This window comes from Geospiza fortis, unplaced genomic scaffold (genome assembly GCF_000277835.1).
Source record: "Geospiza fortis unplaced genomic scaffold, GeoFor_1.0 scaffold242, whole genome shotgun sequence".
Lineage (NCBI taxonomy): Eukaryota > Metazoa > Chordata > Aves > Passeriformes > Thraupidae > Geospiza > Geospiza fortis.
Window position 1 is genome coordinate 279,512 of NW_005054574.1, and position 24,177 is coordinate 303,688.

At 39.6% G+C, this 24,177-nt stretch overlaps 1 protein-coding gene across 2 annotated transcripts in view; it reads right to left on the bottom strand.

The window, feature by feature from the left end:
- GYS2 (glycogen synthase 2) overlaps window positions 1-24,177 on the bottom strand; it is a 41,651-nt gene that overhangs the window by 12,163 nt on the left and 5,311 nt on the right. Inside the window, exons 2-8 of one of the 2 annotated variants that reach the window (XM_005429765.2) lie at window positions 20,106-20,287; window positions 17,379-17,570; window positions 16,719-16,904; window positions 8,157-8,301; window positions 3,961-4,078; window positions 3,435-3,555; window positions 694-800 (exon numbers count right to left, since the gene is read on the bottom strand). In XM_005429765.2, the coding sequence (XP_005429822.1) occupies window positions 694-800; window positions 3,435-3,555; window positions 3,961-4,078; window positions 8,157-8,301; window positions 16,719-16,904; window positions 17,379-17,570; window positions 20,106-20,287 (1,051 nt within the window). The remainder of the gene's footprint in view (window positions 1-693; window positions 801-3,434; window positions 3,556-3,960; window positions 4,079-8,156; window positions 8,302-16,718; window positions 16,905-17,378; window positions 17,571-20,105; window positions 20,288-24,177) is intronic. The other variant, XM_031064252.1, reaches the window with a different exon arrangement.

The window sequence follows — 24,177 nt, forward strand, 5'->3', positions numbered from 1 at the left end:
ACAGCAGTTAAAGTGAGGTGAAGGTTAATCCTGCTCCTGCTTCGCTTTTTTGTTTGAAAAGTTGCAAAATAAGTAGGGCTGTGACAATTTTCCTTTTATAGCTGTAAGTTTCACTGCTTGGTTATGGCCACTGCTCGTTGTAGTCCATATAGAAAATTACAGACAATTATTATCAACTGCTAATCTGCTGGATCACACAGTGCATATTTCTAAATAAAAGAAGATGTGTAATTTATTTCTTTTTCCCACAGAGAATCTCTCTGTTAAAAATGAGCAGGCAGTCTTTATTTATTAATTTCTCACAGTGAGAGAAGCTCACTGTGAAAAATGAGCAGGCAGTCTTTATTTCATGGCAGCTCTGTAGCACATCCAAAGGGAGTACCTGAAACATCCAGAAGACATTCAGAACACTGGATTTTCTAGAGCATTTTACTTTGTTGCTACAAAACAAGTACTATTTGCTAATAGAATGACAACACAAGTTAACTAAAAATAACTGTGGACAAAAAAAAAAAAACAGACCTAAAAGAAGAAATATTTGACCTTCTTTATCTTTCCCATCACTTTCATCTCTGAAATACATTCTAGTTACCCACAATCCTCAGTTGTAGCAAAAAGAAGGAGCATTCTCCCGCTGAGACTTTTTTGCACGAGTCCCCCATCAGACTGTACCAGGGTGGGAATGGCAATTACCAGAGCTGCTTCCGGACTGCTTGTCCTTTCAAGGTTTCCACATTGAAGTTGTTGGTTTTTGCTGGCATGATGAAGAACACGATAACTGTAACATCAGCCTTGTGAACCTACATGACAAGAAATGGAGAGCAATTTAAAATAAAAAAAATTGATACAGGGTATCACAGCCAACTTCAAGAATTAGTCACAGGAAACGCCAAATACGCTTTGGTTTTCCAGGAAGGCTCAGATCTTGCTACAAACAAAGTTCTGTCAAATCAGAGATCAAGACAGAGATGTCACCCAGTTTCAATTTGGGCAATCAGATCTTCCTGAGCTCTCATGGTTTAAAGAACATGGCTTTGGCTGAGCACATAAACCGCAGAAAAATAAAAGTCCTACACACTTTCTCACCTGACACAAACTGTGCTGGCTCAAAGGAGTGAGTGCTTGGTTTACTATCTGAGGTATGCCTAGGCATGATATGAGGGATTTCTTACAGCAGAGAAAGAACAACCATTTTCTACCTGAAACTCTGGCAAAGAACCTGCCAGACATGCAAAAAGCCACAAGTCACTTCTTGCCCATCTCTCCCATCCAGCTATTTCAAAGGCAGAAAGCATTTGCTGTGCATTCTGACCCTTTATTTCTAGGTGGTTTGACTTGCTAGTTTCTCCTGTGCATGAACAACGTTCAAAATACCAGGAACATTCATTGCTGCATGAATGAGGTTTTACTCCTTTCAGCAACTGTTTAATGAAAAGCTAAGGGTGAACTCTGTTCAGAGCTGTAAAAATCAAATCACTTTGAATTGCCTCCATTTCAAATTTTAGATACAAAACCATTCAATAGTGTGCCTCTCAGACTCAGTCAGTTCTCTCAGACTGACACAGAGGGAAATGTATAGTATAAAAAAAACTATGGGAGTCATCTATCATGTTTATGTTAATTAATGTTCTTCCCTTCCCTCTCTTCCAAGTGGGTTCCAAATCCATCGTGCTACAATCCTAGTGTGCATTAACAATCTCTCCCAACATACGTATTTTATTTGCAAAATTTTAGTCAGGTTTTCAAACAGCAGAGGAAAATGTCTTTGTAAAATAATTTCATGCAATGGTATATACTTTCTAGGTTCAGGCACAATCCTGGGACTTGTTTAGGAAGTACCACCATTTCCAGACTTGTAATTAGTACAGGTAGTCTACTATTCCCAATGGAATTACCTCTTGAATTAATTACAGAGCAAGTGTTAGAACAGCTAATCAGATGCCGGCATCCACACTGGAAGAATAATGCAATAAATCCAGGCTCAGCTTCTGGGAGAAGCAACAGTACACTGCTCTACAGAGCCTGGGAAAACTAGCCTGTTTCCTTCAATTTCCATCTGCCTTGTTTACCATGGATGTCATCAGCAAGAATTTCTTCACAGAAAGGGTGATCAGGCAGTGGAAGGGGCTGCCCAGCGAGGTAGTGGAATTCACCCTCCATGGAAGTGTTCAGTAAGCAACTGGACATGGCTCTTAGTGTCATGGTCTAATTGACAAATGGGTGATTGGCCAAAGGATGGACTCAATTTTTTGAAGCCCTAAAGATTTTATGATTCTATGATATAAATCATTAGATGCAATAAGAAATTCCTGCAATAGTTGCTCAGGCAATTCTTTCCCTCTTATCGCACAAGACCTTCCATGTTACCAGCATTCACAAGTAACAGCCATGAAAATGCCATTAACAGGTAGCTGATGTTGCACAACACTGCCAAACAGCTGACTTCTGTTGTGGAAGAAATACTTCAGTTCCTTGAGATGATCTGTGTGAATGAAGAGATTAAGAATTTCTAGAAAATCCAGAGGCACTAAATGCCATAATAATAGAAGGTGGTGGTAGAACAATTGTACTTAGGGCTTTGAACATTAGTGATTCTTTCATCCCTGCTGACAGAGCAGTATCATAAATTTTCTCCAGATTTTCCATATTATTCAACTGTTAAGAGTACAAAGGACAGAGTCTAGGACAACAGCTAATTGATCCTTCTTAAATGATTGAAAACCAATTAGCATTATTAGCATGTTTTCTGGGTTTTATTTTCAATATATTAGTCTTTGGGACACAATGGAGACATTTTCAACTGCAGGTAGTAAGGGCTCTGCTCTGTGATTTTTAACAAGGCCTTGCTCTTATCTTAATTGAAGTACTCCATAAAGACATTTAGAAACATTGCACCAATTTTGTAACTGAGGAAACAGAACCATAGAGACCTGAATGGCTTCCCATTGCTTTGCACCACACCACTGTCAGTCTGTGAATTTTAATGTGACATTCCCATCCAGTGGGGTAGCAGAGATTTAAAAGATCATAAACAGGTCCTAACAAATTAAGCAATTTGCTTGAAAGGATGTTTTTAAAATGCAGCTTTAAAGGTTTACTTTTATTTCCATTATAATATGTAAGCCATTAGGGTAAACTCTAGAACACTATTTTCATTACTTCTCTCTAAAAACCAGGGAGGCAATGATGGATTATTTTCTTGAACTATGTAATCAATTATTTTCAATTATACAACAAATCTATCAATTAAAACTGTGTGAAATCATCATATATTCTGATGGTTCAGGAGGAGAGCCCTATGAAAACTGTGAATATCCCATAATTACTTCCCTATAAACCAGAGTATTGAAAGGGAATTCTTGTAGGTGATTTCCACAGTATGGTGAGTTTGACCATAAGCTCTACGCTTTCAGCAGCTGTGTAAGCTTTCTTACCCTCAGCAAAAAGTTTAATCTTGATAAGGCTTCTAGAAACATATCAGCTCCTTTGTTGGAAAACTCATATCTCCCAGCAATGAAGAAAAACAAGGTCTTGTCAAGATCGAAGTCAAGGTGGCTGAAAGCAAGAAAACAGACAAGAACAAAGTATTTCTCGAGATACAATCAAATAAAACACACAACAGCTTTGTATTCTGGAGGAACTTATCATCCCCAGAGAAAAATGAAAGCGAGTCTTTTCTGCTGTGCTTTAAATTGACTATCTTAATCTGACTAACTGCATCTTGGGTAAACAACAAACAGATCAAGATCTGCTGTCCGAAATCACAATCTGTTAAGTAGAGTCAGATCTGGTGTCTAAAATTCCCTTAGATTCTGACTGAGAAATCCCAGACAGACATTTGAATAAGCTGGTTTCAGCATTTCCACTCCTCTATGAAGTACTTGTTAGTCCTCCTGCTTTGGTTCTTGCTTTAAATAGTGTTGGACAAGCATTGCTAATGTTTGAAAAGTAAAAGCATACCCATAGAAATGACCTCGAATGAACTCTTGGATCCTAGCCTTGTACATGGAATGCAAATTCTGAAACTCATGCATTGCTGAAAATTTCTTAATGTTCAAGCCATTTGGGGTGACAACATCTGGAAAAGCAGAGAAAAGGCAGAGGTAGACATCTTCAGAGTCAGAGAAATCTTTAAGGAAAGAACCAATGTGTGTCTCAGGTTTATGTGAACAGGTTATGTTTTTATGTTATTCAGGGGGAGGGAACAGCACTGCCTCCACAAAGCTCTTGCATGTGGCTCTGCACTGTCTGCAGCATCAAAGCAGCTTTCACTTGTCCTCAGCACTGGGTAGACCCTGTCCTTTTGTCCTGTCAAGACTCCAGTAATGTCTCCATTGAGCCATACATTTGTTGTGCAACTTGCCCTTTACCTCTTTATCCTTGATATCACTGTTGCCTGCTCGATCACTACAGATTGAGAGCCCTTGGAAGCAGAAATTGTGCTATGCCCTTGTTTACTGCATGGCACAAGAGATATCCATTCTATCAAAACTTCTGAGAATGTATCAAAAAAGGGAGCATATAAGAAACCTTTATAAAACAGCCTCTTTCCAGTAATCAGTTGCGTTTCCCCTAAAAACATCCATGGAATAGTACACTTTACAGTTTTACTGCTGCTCTCCTCCAAGATTCTAAAGGATCTTACAATTAAAATTTGTTCATTTCCAGCATTTTAAAGGTAGAGTTTTGGGATATACACAGAAGACAGGCACTGAAATTCAGTCACTCTTAGCCTTCCTGGTAGATCACAGCAGCTATTCAAAGGCTTGCCCTAAATCCAGTCCAAGTAAATGGAAAGAATGCCATTTTCTGTCCTTTGAGCTGGGTTATGAATGTAAATGAAAGGAAAGGCCAGTTCCTCAGCAGATGTATTTCATGGCAACACAACTGACTGAAACAGACTTACACTACTTTATGATACTTGCCTGACATTGGGCAAATGGCACAGCCATTTTTGATTATTTCCTTGAAAATTACAGTCTGCTTCAGCAATATATGTATTTCCCTGCCATGTAAGTGATCTGTGGTTAAACTTTCACCTGAAAATGTCCTGAAACACTCTAGGTTAAACTACAACAGATAAAAATATAACCTTTAGTAGTAACCATGAAATAGCAAAAGTCTCGATGGATCTGTTTCTGGAATACCAATTCTGAAACTAAAGACCAGGAAATCGTTACTTGCTAGGTACTGAAGATTTGGTTTTCGATGACCAAACAGTCTTGGTGAACATGAGGAGAACACTTGTGCTTTTACCTTCTCCTGCCCAGCACTTAAGAATTCTCTAAACAAAGACCTCTGGGGGGAGGTAACAGAGCAGAACCATCCTCCCCTGTCTTTACCATCAACACACCTTCTCCTTTCTCTGACCTGTTCCTTGTTCTGTGTGAGAGAACTGGCTCATGCAGGACAGACCTTTGAGACTCCAACCATCTCAAAGACTTCCCAATACAGGAAGAATCTCTTCCCCAAGTATTTCTGGCTGGCTTCTTTCCACACTCACATTCATTTATCAGGGAGTTTTGGAGAGTCTCACCCACCAGCAGCAGCCTATGCATAACCTACTCCCCATGTCGTTTGGTTTAACTGCAGCTTCATTTATCCTTTCATGAGGACTGGGGCTCCATCCATCTCTTATTTAAGGCTTTGAGATGGGTGACAGACGTGGTGGCCCAAAGAATCCAGTTCACTATTTCTGCTCAACACACAGGAATATTTTGAACATGTGTGAGAGATGAAGTGATGAAAGAGAGTTTGGTCTCTATGCTGGGTTTTTTTGTTTGTTCGTTTGCTTGCTTTTGTTGCTGTTCTTGTTGTTTAATGAAATAACAACATTTTTGCTTGAAAAATTGTCCCAAGTAGGTCAAACCAGAATGTTTTTACTTCTGTATTTATAGAAAAGAAACTGGCATGATTTAAGTAATATTAGCACAGAATTAGGTTTTCTCTTGATAGATCACTAACAGTTAGAGCTGACTTGTACTTTTTTCAGAGCTTCCATCTATGATTTTGATCAAATACATACAGATAGGAAGCCTAGATCTAGAACTCAATTGATACCTGAATCACTTGGAATTTTGATTCAAAGTCTTCTCTACTGCTAATGAGAAATATGTTCCATATCTGAGTGAAAACATTAGAAATCCCATAACACCAGTTTTCAAATCACAAGAATATAACTTATGATCACTGACAAAATCCTGCTGGATACGTCAAAGATATTCAAGCTTTTGACAAATATGGTTTGAGAAATTGTTGATCACATAACAACTGCAGCAAGTGGGATCAGCATAATGCAAGAAGTCGTTCTGCCAGGTTTGGACTGGCAAACTGGCCTCTGTCCCACTGCAGAAGTTCTCTATGCAATCAGGTTTATTAAATTTTAAAGGGACTTCTCCAAGTGATGAGATTTATAATTTAAATTATAATCCAAGTTTGATGTTAAAGAGGAGTAGCAGAGACACCTCAATTTAGCACATTTCTGAGTTATTTTTAGCTAACAATTTATTTGAAAAATTTTTGTCTCAATAAATGCAAATAAAATTTAATTGTACTAATTCAGCATCCTCCTTTTAAGGGTTTATTTTTAAAGTGGATGGAGAAATGCACACATGCTTTCAGTATTCATGTTCCTTAGCAAGCTCAATGACCTACTGAAGGATTGATGGGCATTTCAAAAAATCAATGTCTGTGCAGATGTCACAACTTCAGAGAGAATAAATAGTGTGAGAATAGGTTCCTGCACAGTTTATTTGTGGTCTTGGATTCAGAGGAACTATTAAAGCACTTATTCCCATCAGAACATACTTTCCACTTAGAGTCGTCTCTTAGGATTTGGGATGACAATTTCTACTGAATTTCTTTCTAGCTATATCAACATGATGCATGACATCTGTCAGTAGTTTTTTAACCCAAACATTAAGTATATTTACTTGGTTTCTTCAAAGTTGCAAGAATAATCACAAAAAGCTCAGGCCTGTGAATCTCTCTGTGCATGGAATTCTCTTCAGCTTCAACTGATGTTTTATCTGTGAGCAGTCTGGAGATTTTCTTCCCCAAATTAAACTGGATTCAGACTCATTTCAGTCTCCTAAAATCCCAAAACACAGACTATGATTTTCAATGGTAGCTGTGGTGGGGAGAAGTGTCATGCCTATATAAAAAAAGCTTTAAAAGTCTGATTTTCAGAGTGCTCTGCACTTTGTAAAAATCAAGAACTTTCAGAGATATCCCAGTTTAAACAACTGAACTTCAGTGACTTTTAAGGCATGGCTTTTGTGCTTAAAATAAAATGAAAAAGATAATCTAGATCCACCATCCTATTGACAGCTAGTCAGGAATGAGGGAAAGGATTCCATGAACAGCTCTTTTGTTTGGGTTCAGGAACCAAAATGTGGCTTGAAGCATTGAAGTTAACCAGGATAACAATCCCAAACTATAATCAGCACTGCAAATCAACCAATAACTCTACAAAGAGTAAGCAAAAATCCCCCAAATAAACAAACAAACAAAAAACCCCAACTAAAACCCAAAAATAAAACAAAAAAACAAGGTCAAACAAAACCAATAATTTGAGCACTGTTTAATTTAAAATAACCAAGATACCAACACACCTGCTAAATAGTCTCCAAAACTGTTGTGCAGTTTTCCCTCATGCTGCTTACCTGCAGGTGGAGTATTGGGGTTTATCCCTATAAAGCAGTGAGATGATTTAAAGAGAAATTTGATGAGACATCAAACTAGGATCACGACCTTACTCAAAATCCATGCATGGAACAAGACAAGGTTTCTAAGCTTCATATTTTATGAGACTAATATCAAGAGGAAAATCAGAGAAATTATTGGGCACAGAACTATTTTTCAAACTCTACTTGTTGGTCTAATAAAAAATATTTTATCTATATGAAGCTTATCATGGTTCAGTTCTAAAAGCATGGAAACCCTGCCACAGACAAAATTCCTGAAGTTGAGGAGTCCTGGCAAAAAAAAAGCCTAACATCCATGGAAAATTGGTTAATCCCTGTAGCATAGCCAGACACGCCTGTGCATGTGTTCTTTCTCTTCATGTTTGTACACTGCCTCTATTATGCTCATTCAATCTAAGGATATGTGGGCATTCTGAGGAAATAACAGTAAAAAAATAATTCAGGTCTTACCAGGGCTTTTTTTGAGCATATGTTCTGCTTCTGTAGCTGTGATCTGGGAGACTGTGGTGAACACATGGGCACAATGCACAGATGCCCGTTCCATACAGTACCGATGGTAAATCTGCCTCTCTCCAGCCTCCTTGTCAATGTCAAACTGTTAAACAACAAAACCAACAAAAAAGACACCTGTGTGACATGACCATCAAACTGTCTCCCTCAGGGAAGGTTTCTCCTGCTAGGCTCCTTTTCCCCAGGGAATGAGAACCACGTGATTATGCTGCTGTTTTGTCATTCTGGTGTTTGAACCACTTTATCAACTTCCTTTATCAAGGAATTTGAAAAAGCAAGAGAACTCTCAGATCCTGCTTGTTCCTCAAAGAATGGCAGCTCTGCCATGGAAGGAAATCTAGATTAATGATCCCATGAAAGGTAAGGATCTGTGGAATTTGGCCTGCTGGCTGGCAGTGTATCATGTTGCAGCTTTCACGGGCTTGTTGGAAAACTTGGGAGAGCAGGGAGGTTGCTGGTAGCTGAAGGGAAGAGAAGAAAACATGAATGGGGATGAGGACAGAACCTGGGGACTTGGCAGAATGGTGGGAATCACAGGTAGGCAAGAGAGAAGTGGAGGGCAGGATATAAAGACTCAGCCACAATTCCCAAGGGAAAAAAGAAAACAGAACACGAGATATTTTCTGACACTCAGAGATATTCTTCTTCCAACTCTGCCACTGTTACTTGCTGCTTCTTATATTTCAGTTTGAACTTCCTTAATTTTTAGAGGCACATGCAAGTTAAACAGCTAGATAAGGCATTCTGAACACCCAAGTATTTCTAAATCACCTTTCAATCTTGCAGCTACCCTTTTTTTAACTTATGTTATCCTGATGCAAAGAAAATGCACAATTCCCTTGAGTCCACGCTTAAAGGTTCAAATGTTCACTAACAGTATCCACAGCAAAATTGCTACAACATAGTCTAAAAAGGTGTCAGTGCTTTCAATTAAATCACAATCCTCTTAGTCTTCCATGATGTTTCACTTCTGGAAACAGAAGTCTTGAGTCCCTAAGGTCAACAGCATGGGCACCCAATGGCCTCACCCAATGTGAGTTTCATGGAGGGTGACAATGACTCTCAGTGAGCTCTGTCGTGATCGCTGCCTAATGCTGGCTGCACAGCCTGATTTTGATTGCATTTGACTGTGTAACTTTGACCATAATAGATTTAACCCCTATCACAGGCAGGGCAGACAGCACTTTCTATAGTTAGGACTGTGTGACCCCTGCCATGGCCAGCTGCTTTTAGCACTTCAGAACTTGGACAGAAGTGAAGCTATTTAGACTGTGACCTGTCCTGCAAAGCTTAATGCTGGTACAGAACATATTGTGAGAAAGTTGATGCAGTGTGAACCATTTCAGGGATCTACAGTGAAGCAAAAAACTTCTTATTTTCACTTAGATAGGTGTAGACACAGATGTAGATATAGATATCTTATAACTGCTTTGCTGAGAAAATTAATTGCTTTTATCTGCTTTAATTCTCCATCAGTGCTACAATACTAGTGGGAAAGTGGCTTCCACTGTGTTAGTTGAAAGTGCCAATCTAACCACCCTAGTGGGACCAAAACAAAAAGGACTCTTGAAAAGTCTCAGCTGAAAACTTCCAAAGAAACTAGATGCTTTATTCTGGTATTGGTGATATCAAGAGCTTTTCTACATTTGCCAAATACAATTTACCACATGATGTGCTAAATAGTATGATACCATTTCTCAGTTGTATCCTCATATATCATCTTTTCTGCACTCCCCATGATAATTTTAGAGCATGAAATACAAAGGATATTTTCTCTAGGACATTCATCTCATTTGCCACAGAAATTGAGTGGCAGAAAGCACACAAAGAGAAAAATAAAGGGGAATTCATGTGACTCCTTAAAGTGCCACAGGTCTCAGCATCATCCTTGGCTTAGACTAAACTGATTCACAAGTAGCCCTTAACTGCATATTCAATTGTCTAAACATTCTGTGCAAAAAAGATACAAAATGGGACAGTTCTTTAGCATGCTAGACAAAGACATGAATGGGATGGGCACAACTACACAGTCAGAATTATGAAAGTATTCTCAAACACATCTGGCTTTCTATTAAAAATACTTTTGAAATTGCTAGCAAACAAATAGCTGGTCAAACTTCAAAGGCCTTTTGTTATCTTTTTCCTTTCTCAGCAAGAATGGGTTTTAATTACAAACCGTGATTAAAAATTAAATTTGGGACAAGCTCACCAACTGTTGATAAAGACTCCCTGTAACACTGCTGGGGCAAAGGTTTATAAAAAGATTGTTAAGCACTATTACTTATTTCTAGTTAACTTTTATTTCTTTGGTTTCATGAAAAGACTTTACATATTTAACACATATCAGTGCTTATTTCTTCATTGCTATTCATTTTCCCACCTTTTATAAACGGGAATTATTTTATTTTGTGTGCTTGTGGGGCTCTTGGCATGTTTTTGCACAGGTACACAATTCCACATCTATTAGGAAGTACAAACAGAGGTCATGGGGTTCTCACATTTCATTTGCTCTCACTCTCCAGCAGCTTCCAGCATCAATCAGTAAAGCAAAACCTTGACTTCTGACCTCAGGGTGGAGTAAGAACTGCGCACTTCTGAGCAGGCTAGACAAGCGACTTCACAAAAGAGCCTTAGCCAAGTTGAAGGGCAGGTTAAATGAAAATTAATTGATGAGACAGTGCTGGTGACAAATTTAACCCACCTAGTCCTGTGCAAAGCTGAGCCTGTCTGACAATCTCCAGAGTTAGAGGCACTGTGGGGCATGGTACAATATGCTGAAACCAGCAGGACGCCTGCGCAGCTCCTCACCCCCAACCCAAAGTTCCTGCTCAATCCTGAGCCCTGCTCTGTGTCCAGCCCAGCTCAGGCACCTGTGAACTCTGCTCCATACCCCTCGTGTTCAGCCAGAGCAAAGCGAGATTCCTGCCAAGTGCGTCACACCTGCTTTTGTTTGTTTGCTGTTATCAGCAAATGGGAACACTGGTTAAGTCACAGATCACAGCTGCATCAAGAGAAAAAAAAAAACCTAACTCAGATGAACTGTTTACAGAACCCTTTAGGGTAGAAGAAGCTCTTAAGGTCCTTTAGTCCAACCATTTCAGTGATATTTAAAGGCCAACAGCTTCAATATCCACTTCCCTGTATATTTATTGGAGGATCCTCTCCTTCCCTGACAAGTGGAAAGCAAGCAGATTATTAGAATTTACAAGAGGGCAAGGATTAGAAGGGGAAATAACTCCTTTAGAAGGCCACTATAATTTCAAAGCAAAAGAAGATGTTCCACAGGTGCAACGCTTTGGAGTAAAATTTGCATTTGCTGCAGTGCAATTCTGAGGGAAAATTTTGGTTAATTTCTGTGGATTCTTCAGTTCATTTTCTATGGATCCATGTAATGAGCATAAAATCCCATTGATCTCTTGAAATTCAACATGTTAGGGAGCACAGCAGGTAATCACTGAGCCTCCCAGCATGACATTCTGAACTTTGAGTGAAAAAGAAGAGAATATTAAGCAGTTATGTTTCTTCTGGAAACAGTCACTGAAGTAGTAAATCCAAATCATCCATTCCTTCTTCAAAATTATAAAGATGAATTGCAAAGTATTTCCAAAACACAAGAATCATTTGAGAGTGGAAAAAGAGGAAGGACTGTATTAGCCATCTAAACTCTTGTCTGAAAGAAAGACAAATTATTTGTCACAGTCTACAAAGAATCTCTAGATACTGATATTAGGCTATGCTCTCCTAATGAAAAAAAAAAAGGATGGTGGAAACCAACAGAAGTTAAACCAATACAAATTCAAACTGGAATTAATACATGTAATTTTCCTAAATTAAACATTATGTCACCTTTGCATAAATAATACAGACTCACCATTTAATACCCTCACAATTTAAACCTTACCTCAAGGGTGGATAATATCACTGTAAATACTTTGTAATTCAAATAAAAGGTACAGGTTTGATGCCTGAGGATTTTAGAAAAAGAACTAAATAATCTTTCTTGGTCTTTTAAAAGAGTGGTACAATCAAGTTCAAAGTGATTCTACAGAACAAAGGAACAGTCAGAGATTGGTTTGAAGTTCAAATTCCTAAGCGACTAAAAGGTAGAATGGAAACATTTTTGCTTCCAGCATAATCTCACTGGCTGCTGCTGTCTAAATTAGGTAAGAACCACTCCCTTAAAATCCAGCTAACATCAAATTTACCTCCAATTGACTGTTGGCTTATGTAAAGAGAGCTTTCATTCTGGTATAGCTCTGCCAGGCCAAAAGAGAATGAAATTTACACTTCCTGGCTTAAATCAGATTTCCATCAGCTGCTCTGTTGACAAAGTGGATTAGCTTTGTGTAACAGTGAGCTCGGTGACAAACTGGACAGTACAGCACTAAGTGGAGTGAGACATTGTCAGCAAAAAAGCTCTTGACTATTCATTTTCATTGGGATTTTTAGTACTTTTCCTTTTGGACTTCTTGGAGCAGGATTTTCCACCACTTTGCAAACAGGATTCAGCTGCACCTGCATGAGCTGAATGAAAATGTTCCAAGTTCTAAACAGAAGTGTTACACATCAGCAGGGCAACCTAAGGAAAAAGGCAATGAAGGCTATGACTGACTTTTTTTTCCTTCTCCTTTTCCCATTAAACTCAAAGTGGTTTTTTAGTAAGAAGCATTAGAGGCTGAACCACACAAACTTCTCCATGATGCCAGGCCAGTGGTCCCAAAAATAATTTCAGATGATGACCTCTCCAGGTGAAATCATTTTACGAAATGAGCTGTCTATTCACCTAGGAACTTGTTTGGATCATTGTTGTCTCAGTCAATTTATGAAAGGTGCTGGTTTATTTAAAACTCTAGAGGCATGAAAGGATACAAAAAAATCCCCATGCAAAACAAGCAAATAACTAAATCAGTCCCCTCAAACAATGGGGAAAACAAACAGATTGAAAATGCTAATCTTCAGCTGAGAAGCCAATTCCTCCTGAAGAGAGAAAGGCTCCACAGACCCAGAGATTTTTTTCACAGAAATTCCTATTTCTTTTAGCAATTTTGGTTTAGTTATCGTGGCAACAAACATAATCTCACACACAAATGTAAAAGCTGCACTGGACATGGAGACAATGGGAAAATGCTCTATTGGCTGGACTATTTAGATATACGAAAGTTCTTAAACTTCTATTGGGAATTAAACTCATAAAAAACCCTGCTTGATATTGAAATTAGGCAGTGTTGAGTTTGGAAGAGTTCAAGACAATAACCCATAGGTTTAGTGAGCAGTCCCTGGTCCAGTCATGTACCCAGGGTTCTTCAAATAATTAAAAGTAAATAAAAATAAAGACACTGTCAGTTACTGTACATGTCACCCCATTTTGTTCTTTTGGTTTTCCCTCCTTTCCTTTCTCCAGGATGAGAGTGAATTAAATGTGAATCTAGGTACTAAAATATGCAGTAAATAGTAACACAACAGTGTTACTTCTGGTGGCCACTGTGATCCTGAGTGCCTGCTAAGAGTTTAACACTCAGGTGCTCACTGGAGCAGAGGCAGGTTAGTTCCAGCCAGCCCAGATGAATTGAGTTAAAACTGTAAGAATATAAGAATTGTACAAGCTCAAACCTTAACCACAGGATCATTAAGGTTGGAAAAGACCTCCAAGATCACTGAGTCCAACCTTTGACCAACCGCCACCTTGTCAATTAAAGCACAGCCCTGAGTGCCATGTCCAGTTGCTAAGCTGTAATACTGCCTAAGAACCAGGATCCCATCTCTGACTGAGGCAAAGAGCAGATGGCTCAGGAAGAGGTCAGGACTCACACAACATTACAGTTTTACATCCATATAGCACCCTCCCATCTTCCAGACATCCACAGCTTTCCTCTACTAAGCTGACTGGGTTTGCAGCCCCCCAGAAAACGTCCTCTTACAGAACGTCAGATTACAGGCTGACATGTGCCCTCAGCTCATGGAACAGGGAGTTTTGGTAGCCCACAGCTCAGGACTCTACTGATCTTGCATCTTCTAGCCCTGCTTATCTATGGGGATGGTTTGACAGTGCAGTGGGAGAGTCCTGCACTGTGTGGGCAGTGCAGAACTGCCTACCAGGCATCCTAACTCAGCATTTTGTGGACTGTGTTGAGGGCTCGAAACAAAGACATGAGGTTTCCTCTTTTCTCTCTATGAGCTGTACATGCCTGATTGCGTCAGGCACAATAAGGCCACACACTTTCATTCTGTGCTGCAGCCATTTTTCTGTGACGTCTGGCACAATACATCCTGGCAGCTGCTGCCTGGTGGGAACTGTGTTCTAGCTGTGAAACACTGGTCAAACGTGAGAACTTAATCATACTTCAAAGGAAAACATTTATGCAATAGCACTGAAAAAGGAAACCCAGCTATTTTTGGGGTGGGAGGGGGTGAAATGCTCTAAAAAAATATTGCTTCCTCCAAAGATTAAACATTAGGAAGCCCTAAAGAATCTTCTTCACTAAGAAAATTGCTTGATTGACCTAAATAGTTTGTTGCTAGAAGGCAACAAGAATATGTCTGAAGATCTAGCTATTATTTAATTATGGTATTCGAGATCAAGCTCTTGTGTCTCAACAGACTTTTGGGCCAAGGTGACCTTTTCACAGCCAAAGAAGCCCTCACTAAGATAGTTAACTTTTCCGGGAAGAGTTTTAGCATCCTATAGCAACATTAAACAATAGTATAACAGCTTGACATAATTTCCTCTGTTAGTACCTTTAATTGTCAACCCACAAAGGGTATAAGGCATTACAGCCTAGAAATCCACAATTTCATTCCCTTAAATATTATTTACAGCCATTTAGAATTATATTTGGAATCGAAACTTATGTTTCATTCCACATATTCTTAGAATAAAATCTGAATAGACATTTCTGTATTTGTGACATAGCTGATGGTTACCAACGGAATTTGTGAGGCTTTGCAGGATGGACAGTGCTTTCACATATAAAGATGTTCATGTCATGTACGGACAGAAAAAAATTTTATTAATACTGTGACTAGTTTATAAATATATTAAAGTCTGCCGGTTTAGTCAGATGTAAGATCATTAGAGTACCTTTTGAGTACACTGAGAAGGGTGAGGCCCCCAAAAATATTCATGAAGAGAAAAAAACCCAGTTGCTTTGAAAAAAAAAAGACTGCTTTTCAGACTGCTTGTAGCTCCCTCAATTAACCAGAATCAAAACAAACCATTCTGTATTATACACACAGGGAGACTATGAGTGAGCAGGAGTGTCTGGACTCCTACACAGCAGGCCTGTGATGTTCATGCTGCCTTATTAATGCACCTAACACCATAACTAACTTAGAAGTCTAGGAGAGATGATTTACAAGGGCTTGGAGTGACAGGACAAGGGGGAATGGCTTCAGAATGACAGAGAGCAGGTTTAGATTGGATATCAGGAAGAAATTCTTCACTGTGAGGGTGGTGAGGCCGTGGCACAGGTTGCCCGGAGAAGCTGTGGCTGCCCCATCCCTGGAAGTGTCCAAGGCCAGGCTGGATGGGGCTTGGAGAGACATGGGCTAGTGGAAGGTGTCCCTGCCCATGGCAGGGGTCAGAATGAGATGATGTTTACCAAAAAAAACCCCAAACCATTCCATGATTCCCTGTTTCTGAGTCAGGCCAGCAACACACAACTGCTTAGGTCTTGTCTTTGGAAGACACAGCTCCCCAATATGTCAAGCTTCAAACATCCAACTGAAAATTTTCTTCACTGATTTTAGCCAAGGATGTGGTTCTTTTATGTACCTCTACCTTCACTAAGTGCTGGAATGGAAAAACCTCTTGAATTCAGGTTTGTCTGTGACCATATGAGAAATCCCAGATCAGGCAAAGTACCCTGATGAGGGCAGTGCTGAAAACATTTGGGTCCTTGAAACATTGTTTTGTGTTATGCTTTGAGTGGAAAGAGAACAGTGAAAATCAAAACCAACAGACAGTTTACACACATTCCAAGAAATACATGTGAGTCTTTTGAACTCAGAAAGTACTTCCTACATTTGCCAGTTACAAATTAGGCCTAACCTGAAATGCTTGAAATTAGGACTCACTATGGTTTGTAAAAATTAAGAAGCAGGCTGGGGGAAAAAGAACTCAAAGCAACCATGATCCACTGCAATTCTGGGGTATTTTTCACAAGAGGAGGGCTATTGGTTATTTTTTCTACTGTGTTACATTAAGAAAGACTTTTGTGAGGCTACACCTGAAGGGTCAGATGTTGGCTAGAGCTGGATAGGTTTTACTAGTTTCCACTGAGCTTTCAGAGCTGTCAGATGATACAAAGGCACTTATGCCTAGACACTTCATGATCTTACAAATGTTGATTCTCATGCTTTGGAATCAACAACCAGCTACGGGTCAGTCATAAGCAAGCACACAAGACAGAAAATACAATAAATGGTGTAACACCATAAACAGAAAGGGAGCCAGGAGATGATTAGCTAAAAAAAACAGAGAAGAATGAGAAAAATATCTCTTACCTGGTCCAGATTGTTGTAAAAGTCAATACTGGCTGCACACAAGTATCTCCCAAGCAGAGTTGCATGGGTAGTAAAAATTGTGGCAACGGGAAGTTTCTGTGATCGAGACAGGATTAAACCCACTCCTGCCTGCCACTCGTGGAAGTGGGCAATTATATTGGGCTTGTCATCAAACTGACAGGAAAGCTGAAAATAAAAAGAAATACATGAAACATACATTACCCTGTCCATCATCCCAGCCCCAGAGAACTTTTCTTTTTCTTCTTTTGGTGAAGCCTTTTGTATGCTTGCTTTCCTTCTTGTGACAAAACAGTACAATTTTAAGAGGACATGCGCCTTGATTTCCATCAGCTCTAATCCTTAACCCAAGAAAAATGTGTGCCTCTCTAGCTCCTGAGAACAGACCTTCTAGAAACAGACCTGTTTCTAGAGTGTCAGAGGGGTCTGGCAAGCACAGTCACTCAGACTCCACACTGGGCAGCCCCACTACACTTCTTCTGGAAAAATATAGTTGAATGACCAGTCAACATTTAAGTTTTAAATACAAATTTGATTTACGTTGAGATCAACTTCCTAAAAATCTTGATTTTCAAACTGGAGAATAGGAAACACATCCCAAAGTAGTTTTGGTCTGCAAATCTCTAGATTTAAAAACTGTACCTCTTTCAAAAACCAGGCTGTTAATGATCCAAAAATCACAGCATCGTTGGCTTCTCGGTCATGAAAAGGGATCCCTATGTTGCTGACTTCCCAAAATTCACCTTTCCACTTGTCCAGGTTCCAAGCTGCTGATCCTATATCAAACAGTAAGACATAAGGGCTGCCCTCTATCAGCCATCTTCCAAAAAAGACCTATGGAAAAGAGGCAAGGATAAGAAGGATAGAAAGAAAAGGTTAAAGCGAGTGTAAAGGCCAGTTAGCACAACAATCTTCATCCATCACATCTGAAGTATTTCACAGAAACAATGTGTATTCACAGTCCTACAACCCAGGACTTGCAGTTTTCTTTGCAAAATACATAGAGTATTACTGAAGCAAAGGAAACTATAACCTTTAGGAACATTTATTTTTAAGTCTTTCATTTTAGATTTTCACTGCAATAGTAACTTCTTTTCTATGAAAGAAAAAAAAAGGTTAGGAAGACTGCACTTGCTCGAATAATGAGGTCTTCTTATCGAAGTATCTATGCCAGTTCTGTCCTTATTTTAAAATTATCATTTTCTTTCACTCATATTTGTCTCCAGTCTTTTGCTGTCTATGCTAGAATACTGGAGACAGGTTTTGTAGGACTGATGCTTGGTGCCTGTATCTACCATGACATTTCTTCCCTCTTCCCAAGCAGCACAGAGGGGAAGGATTCCAATTCTATTTGGAAGAGTGGAAGGATCAGTCAGAAGTGGAAGATCAATAAACCTCAATACCTAAAATCACATCAGGCTAAAAATGCAGCTTTCCTGCTTTGTCTCCATTGGTATAATTAAACATTTCTAAGAGTATTCACAACTTCACTGCCTGCACTGGCTTGCCCAACCCAGCTGGGCCCACACTACAGTCTGCAAAGCCAAATAATTTCACATTATATCTGCCATCAGAACAGCTGGGGCCTCAGGGGTTGAACCCAGCCCTGACACTGCAATGAGCTGAAGAGAGGTCAGGTCTTGAAAACAAATACGATAAAAGCCTTCGGCCTGTTTTCACAAAAAGTACAAGGCATAACAAAGGCAGGTTTGCTCCTTTTCGCTCCTCATGCATTTATTTCAGACTATCCAGATTTACTATTCAGGAAAATGAGGTTTAAAAGCAGGGAACCCAGACTTCATCTAAATACATGGTCAGGTTGTGGCAAGGAACACACCTGACCTGAGAAGTCTGGAAGCATTCCAAGGTCCCCTGGTTTAAAACCATCCATTGTGATGCATAAGCAAAACCCAGACATAAATGTTAATAGGATAAGTGCAGCTCCTGGAAACGAGAGCGTCATTATTGGAGATCAAAGCTATATTTGACATCCCTGGGACAGATTTGCTGCTGTATAGGAATACTTCAGCAGCACCATGCATGTGTTGGGCTGGCAGAGGTGGCGGATTAAATTGGATGCATTGCTGGAGCAACATAAAGCATTGCAATCAATGCGCCCCAGAAGTCTTTAGCTGTTCTCCAGACACAGGAGTGTTACAGAGGCAACATGGAAAACCTGATCAGTGACCTATGAAAATCTGATAAAGATAAGAAATGGCAGATTGGACCTTTCAGTTTGAGCCCGCACAATTCAAGCATCAAGTCAGTGTCCCCAACAGACACCCTCCCAAGCTGTGGCGCATACTCATCCAACAAAAGACATCTGCATAACAGGGCATTAGATCCTAAGAACAGCACAACTGCTCTCACAAAGGCAGACAACACATTGCCAGTGCCACAGCTAGTGACAACCCAAGAACTTCAGGAATTTCTACACTGAAGTGTGTCAATCCCCTCAGCAACAGTAAGAATCCTTCCCTGCTGCTGCCTCTGATGCTCTCCACATCTGTTCAGCACACAGAAGGAGCACACAATTTTTCCTCCTGTAAACTGGCATCTCTGAGGGACTCAACACTGAGTCAGAGTGCAGGCAAGTTCTACATATCTGATAAGGACTTCAAGAAAGGAGGTCAAATTTAGCATGAGTTACCTTCCACCCATTTTCAGGTAACCAAAGCTGCTTGCAGCTTAATAACTGCCCATAAACACAGCAGATAATCTATTTCTTTTAGCAGATAACCTTTATAGGAAGAAGTTTATTCCTACTTCATTGTTGGAGAAACCGAGCCTCAAAAAGGCTATGAGATCACACAGAAAACACTGGTTAAAAATCACGTTGGAAAGAGAGAAAATCCACTTCTTGTATTGTGGTTTAGCCTCTCTTCTCGGGGAACTGACAGCTGGTTGCACTGAACTGAGGATGTGGATCCTTTGTGACCTCAGTGCTTTTCTCAAGTCTTTTCTGGTTTTCAGCTCAATATTTTTATGCTACATTAGAAAATCTGAGAGCTAATGGAACACTCTTCTCACTCCCATGCAAGAATGTGAAATAAGGGCACAAAGGAAGGTCATGTTATATGTACTAAAATCTCACTGCACTTAGAGACCAGATAAATAAGTCATTAATCCAGTTAAGCAGCCTTGCAGATAAATGACTGTTAAAACCCATAATTGGATGAACTGGTTCCTCCTCAAAAATAACCTTTAATGAATTGACTCTGCTGTTCTAACAGTGGTTTCCAAGCCTTTCCCATTGTGACATTGACCAGGACTGCTGTGTCAAGTGGAACGACAAGAGCATTAACCCAAACTTTAATCTCCTCAGAGTCAGATTTGTTGCCCTGGGAAGCAGCAACACATCTGATTTACCTGACACCCTTGGCTTTTCATGGTGTCCATTGCCTTCTTAACTGCAGGGTTTGGAGGTTCAGAGAATTCCACCTGAGTCTTCACATTCTGCTCAAAATAGGGGCCAATCAGGAAATAGTTTTCACCCCATTCATCTGCTGTAGTTTTGGCTTTTGTCTGGATCACAGTGTAAATGCCTCCCACTGCAAAAGAAGATCACAAAAAACAAAAATTAGAAAGGGGCACAGGCTACAGATCTCTCAGGATTCTAGGTACTAAGCTCCAACCCACCTGTGGATCAGATACACCGCTAGTTAAATCCCTTCACATATGTAGGCTTTAAGTGAAATCCAGCCTCAATCAAATAAACAGAAGTTCAGTCTCTTAAATGGTATCAGAGCTTCCCTGTTCAACTGGGGGATTAAAATCCTGGCCCTCATACTTCTACTCTCCCATGTCTGATCTTGATTCTGCTGCATCCCAAGCACAGCCTTCTGCTTTTGTTTTATTGCCTCAGTTATAATTTTCAAACCTATTTTTCATCACGTGGTAAGAGCTGAGCTTGTTTGACACAAATCACTAAGAGAATTTGAGAAACTGATGGATTTCATTGACCGGTGCCTATAAAAATGGACTTAACCCAATATCCTCAAAGCATAAGGAGTTTTGTTCCATTATCAGTCTTGAAGAGTTGTTAAAGTTGGAGGGAATGTGGCCTACACTGACTACATAAACGTCTGTAGCATCTTTCACCAAAATATTGTCTGCTTTAAAGGCAAATGCAGCATTCAAATGTGTAAGACAATCCAGCAGTATCCCTTGCCAAGTCAATACAGATCTATCCAGTCTTGCACATGGTGTGTAAGAGTCCCTTAGCTGCTCTTGGTCAGTTTGCCATAGCCAGCCCTGGAATTCACACACTGACAGGACAAATCTCTCTTTGCCACAGTGCCCAGGGTGTCAGGCAGTAGACATTGCACCACCACCAAGTCAGGAGGGCAAGAGGGCATGCTTGAATCCAGCAAGGGGGCAGGATGGTGAGGGAAAAGAAAACCTGAAGCCAAGCAGCTGCTGCACACCAGAGACAATGAGCATAGCTACAGCAGGGTGGGAGAGAGGGAACACAACAGGTACAAAGAGCAAAAGGAATACTACAGAAGGGATTGGCGCTCATACATAATTTTTTTCTTCCCTCCACTCAATGTTGAAGCTTTGGAAATATTGGCAGCACTCTGGGGATGGAGATGGTGCTACAGCTTCCAGCAGTGACATCAAAATTACCTATGGAGCCAGCACTGAAAGCTGCCAGGGATTGAGAGCTGGCATGCTAGGCTCACCCTTTTAAAGCTATTGGGATATCCAGAGGCGCCAGTGCACCACATCCAATATAATTAAAAACCTTGAGAAGTTACCTAATTCTCCTTAAAAATCTGCCACTGCTATCTACAATACGGCAGCTGAAGTTGCTCAGCACTTTGGGAGATTAGTTCCCAGATTAATTAAACTGCATCCCCTGACAAACACAGGAAGCCTTCTGCAAAGCCTGCTGTCTTGCAGCCCTGGGGAGCCAAATGACAGAGCTACAGTTTTAATTATGCTCCTAGAAAATAAATTGTTCACTTAAATCCTTTTCTCTACAAATATTTCATTTGTTTTGAATGCTGAAAGGACCTCTGGTCTCAATATTTTCATGTCTCAGGATTCTAGGTATTTACAAAGAGGAAAAAAATGCAGTTTCAATCTACCAGCTTGCTAAGTAGAATTAGTAAAATAAACTATTACCCTTAATAATTCAAGACCTAAGAAGACAAGAATCTTACAAATGTCTGTTCCTAAATCAAGCTGTCAGTTCAAGAGTTTCACATCATGTAGCCACGGAATTGCAGAGTCATCATATTCTTCCATGGCTGCTTTGGACAGGGATTTAGAGCAATCTTAGATAAATAACACTGTATTTTCCCTCCAAGTTTCTCTGCTCAAGCTGAGAGAGTCTATTTAAAAAGTTTGGATTCAGAGAAACATAAAATTTTAATTCTGTGAGAAAAATCAGAACATTCAACCTAAAAAGCAATAGTTACAATGATACCACTGTTTTTATGGGGTAGTAAATTCACCATAGGAGCATAAGAGGCCTCAATCCAAAATAAGATAAATATGAGGCTTGGTAGAAATCTTAGTCATGAAACTGGCTGGTTTGAATTGGCAGAGATACAGAGCTTAGAATGAGGAAAGAATTTAGTGCAGAGCAGCCTGATGATCCAGGAAAAAGAGAAAACATGACTTGCAAGATGAAAGACACTAAATACCATGATAAAGCTGTATATGCCTAGAGTGAAGCAAAGCTCCTTTCCCCATCCTAGGAGTGTGGCTCAGCCTCTTCCACACTGCAAAGGGCTCAACACTGAGATTGGCAATGTAGCGGAGTTTCCACAGCCACAGATTTCAAGAGAAATGGGGAATCTGCAGCTCAAGGGCAGGGCAGAGCCTGGATCTTTGTTTCACACAGCCAGCATCCAAGTGTTTCTTTTCACAAGGTTTTCCTTAGGATCCCTGTGTGCGCTGAAGAGCCAAAGATGTATGGAAGTCCTCTTATGGGGGAAAGAATGGAGAGTGTGCCATGCTCTGCTGTCATAATCTGTTGCACAGCAAGGTAAAAAACATTTCAGGGTGTGCTGATTTGCCTGAAATGCACTAAAAGGTACTTACAATAAAATCCAAGGAGTACATGTTACAGGCTGTTAAAACTCCTCAGAAGTTAACTGTGATAAAAGCCGTGCTACCTGGCCCCCAGACCTGCTTTTGTCTTCCCTGTTACTGTGGAAATATGACTCACAAAGCATGTCTGTGCATAAGGTTTAACTGACAGCGGAGGGAAACTGCAAGTGAAACTATGCATGTAGGAAGTGTTGGGTATAACTTAAAAAAGACATCTTGAGAAGAACAGAGCAATGCCTAGAATAATGTATTGATTTTTGAAATTACACCTCTCCATAGCAAACTCCAGGAACACATTATATATCTTTTAAGAGCTAGTTTCTGTATGCTCAGTTGCTTTGAATTCCCTGGAAATATCTGTGCCAGTAAGCAAAACATTACATATCCTACTGAGTAGCAGAGTAAGGGTTTACATGTTCAGCTCACAGAATTCTCAACTTGCTTCAACAATTTGGTAAGCCTTCTTTTTCTTGTCTAATACAATGTTTTAGGTCATAGTATAAACAGAAAACCTTTCCAAACAACAGGGATGTACCAAAATGTTGCAAGTTTCTCTATGCTGCCTCTGAAATTTTGTACTTTGAAACAGGGTTAAAACAAACAAGAAATGACAAAATGAGAAACTCATAGAGAATCAGTAGAGATCAGAACAAGAGAACTGGTTTGGAATATCACAGACAAGGGGAATTAGCAGTAAAATGTTGATACAGGAATAGTTTAGTTTTCTGATGTTCAACAAAATGCTTTATTCAAATATATTAAGTTTTAGTCATTTAAAAACATAATTGAAATAAAAATATTTTTATTATTTCTTTTTAAAACATGCTTTTAACCTTTCCACCAATAAATGAAATCAACTTTAAAAGGAAATCATCAAAAATTTTTTCCCCACCTATCTCCTTTCCATTCTTCCTCTTGTTTTGGTTTTTTTAAAGGAAAAAAATAAACTGGCACAGAAAGGGGAGCTCAGATATTTGGGAAAGAAGAATTTTGTTAATTTAGGGGAAGTTTGATGTATTTTTAGTGACCTCTTTAAAAAACAGAAGATAAAACCAAAATACTATCTCAAAAAATTCCACAGAATTATTTTAAAAGCCTAAACCTTTTTATCTATGTTAACACTACTAGAATTTGTCTAAAGGAGTTCTCTGCATCACTCCAGCATTTTCTGTTTTCCTTGTTTCAAGTCCTGCTGTGTTATTTTTTTTTGTATATTTAAAATCCAAGCAGCAGTTAGAGCTTGTCCTCCTACCCACCCCACACTGCAGAAGGACAGAATGAGGGAGCAGCAGAAACCAAAAACAAGGGAGAGAAATAGGAAGTGAACTACAGAAGTGAGACAGAGGTAAGTGGAGATTGTCACTGATCCTTTCTCACA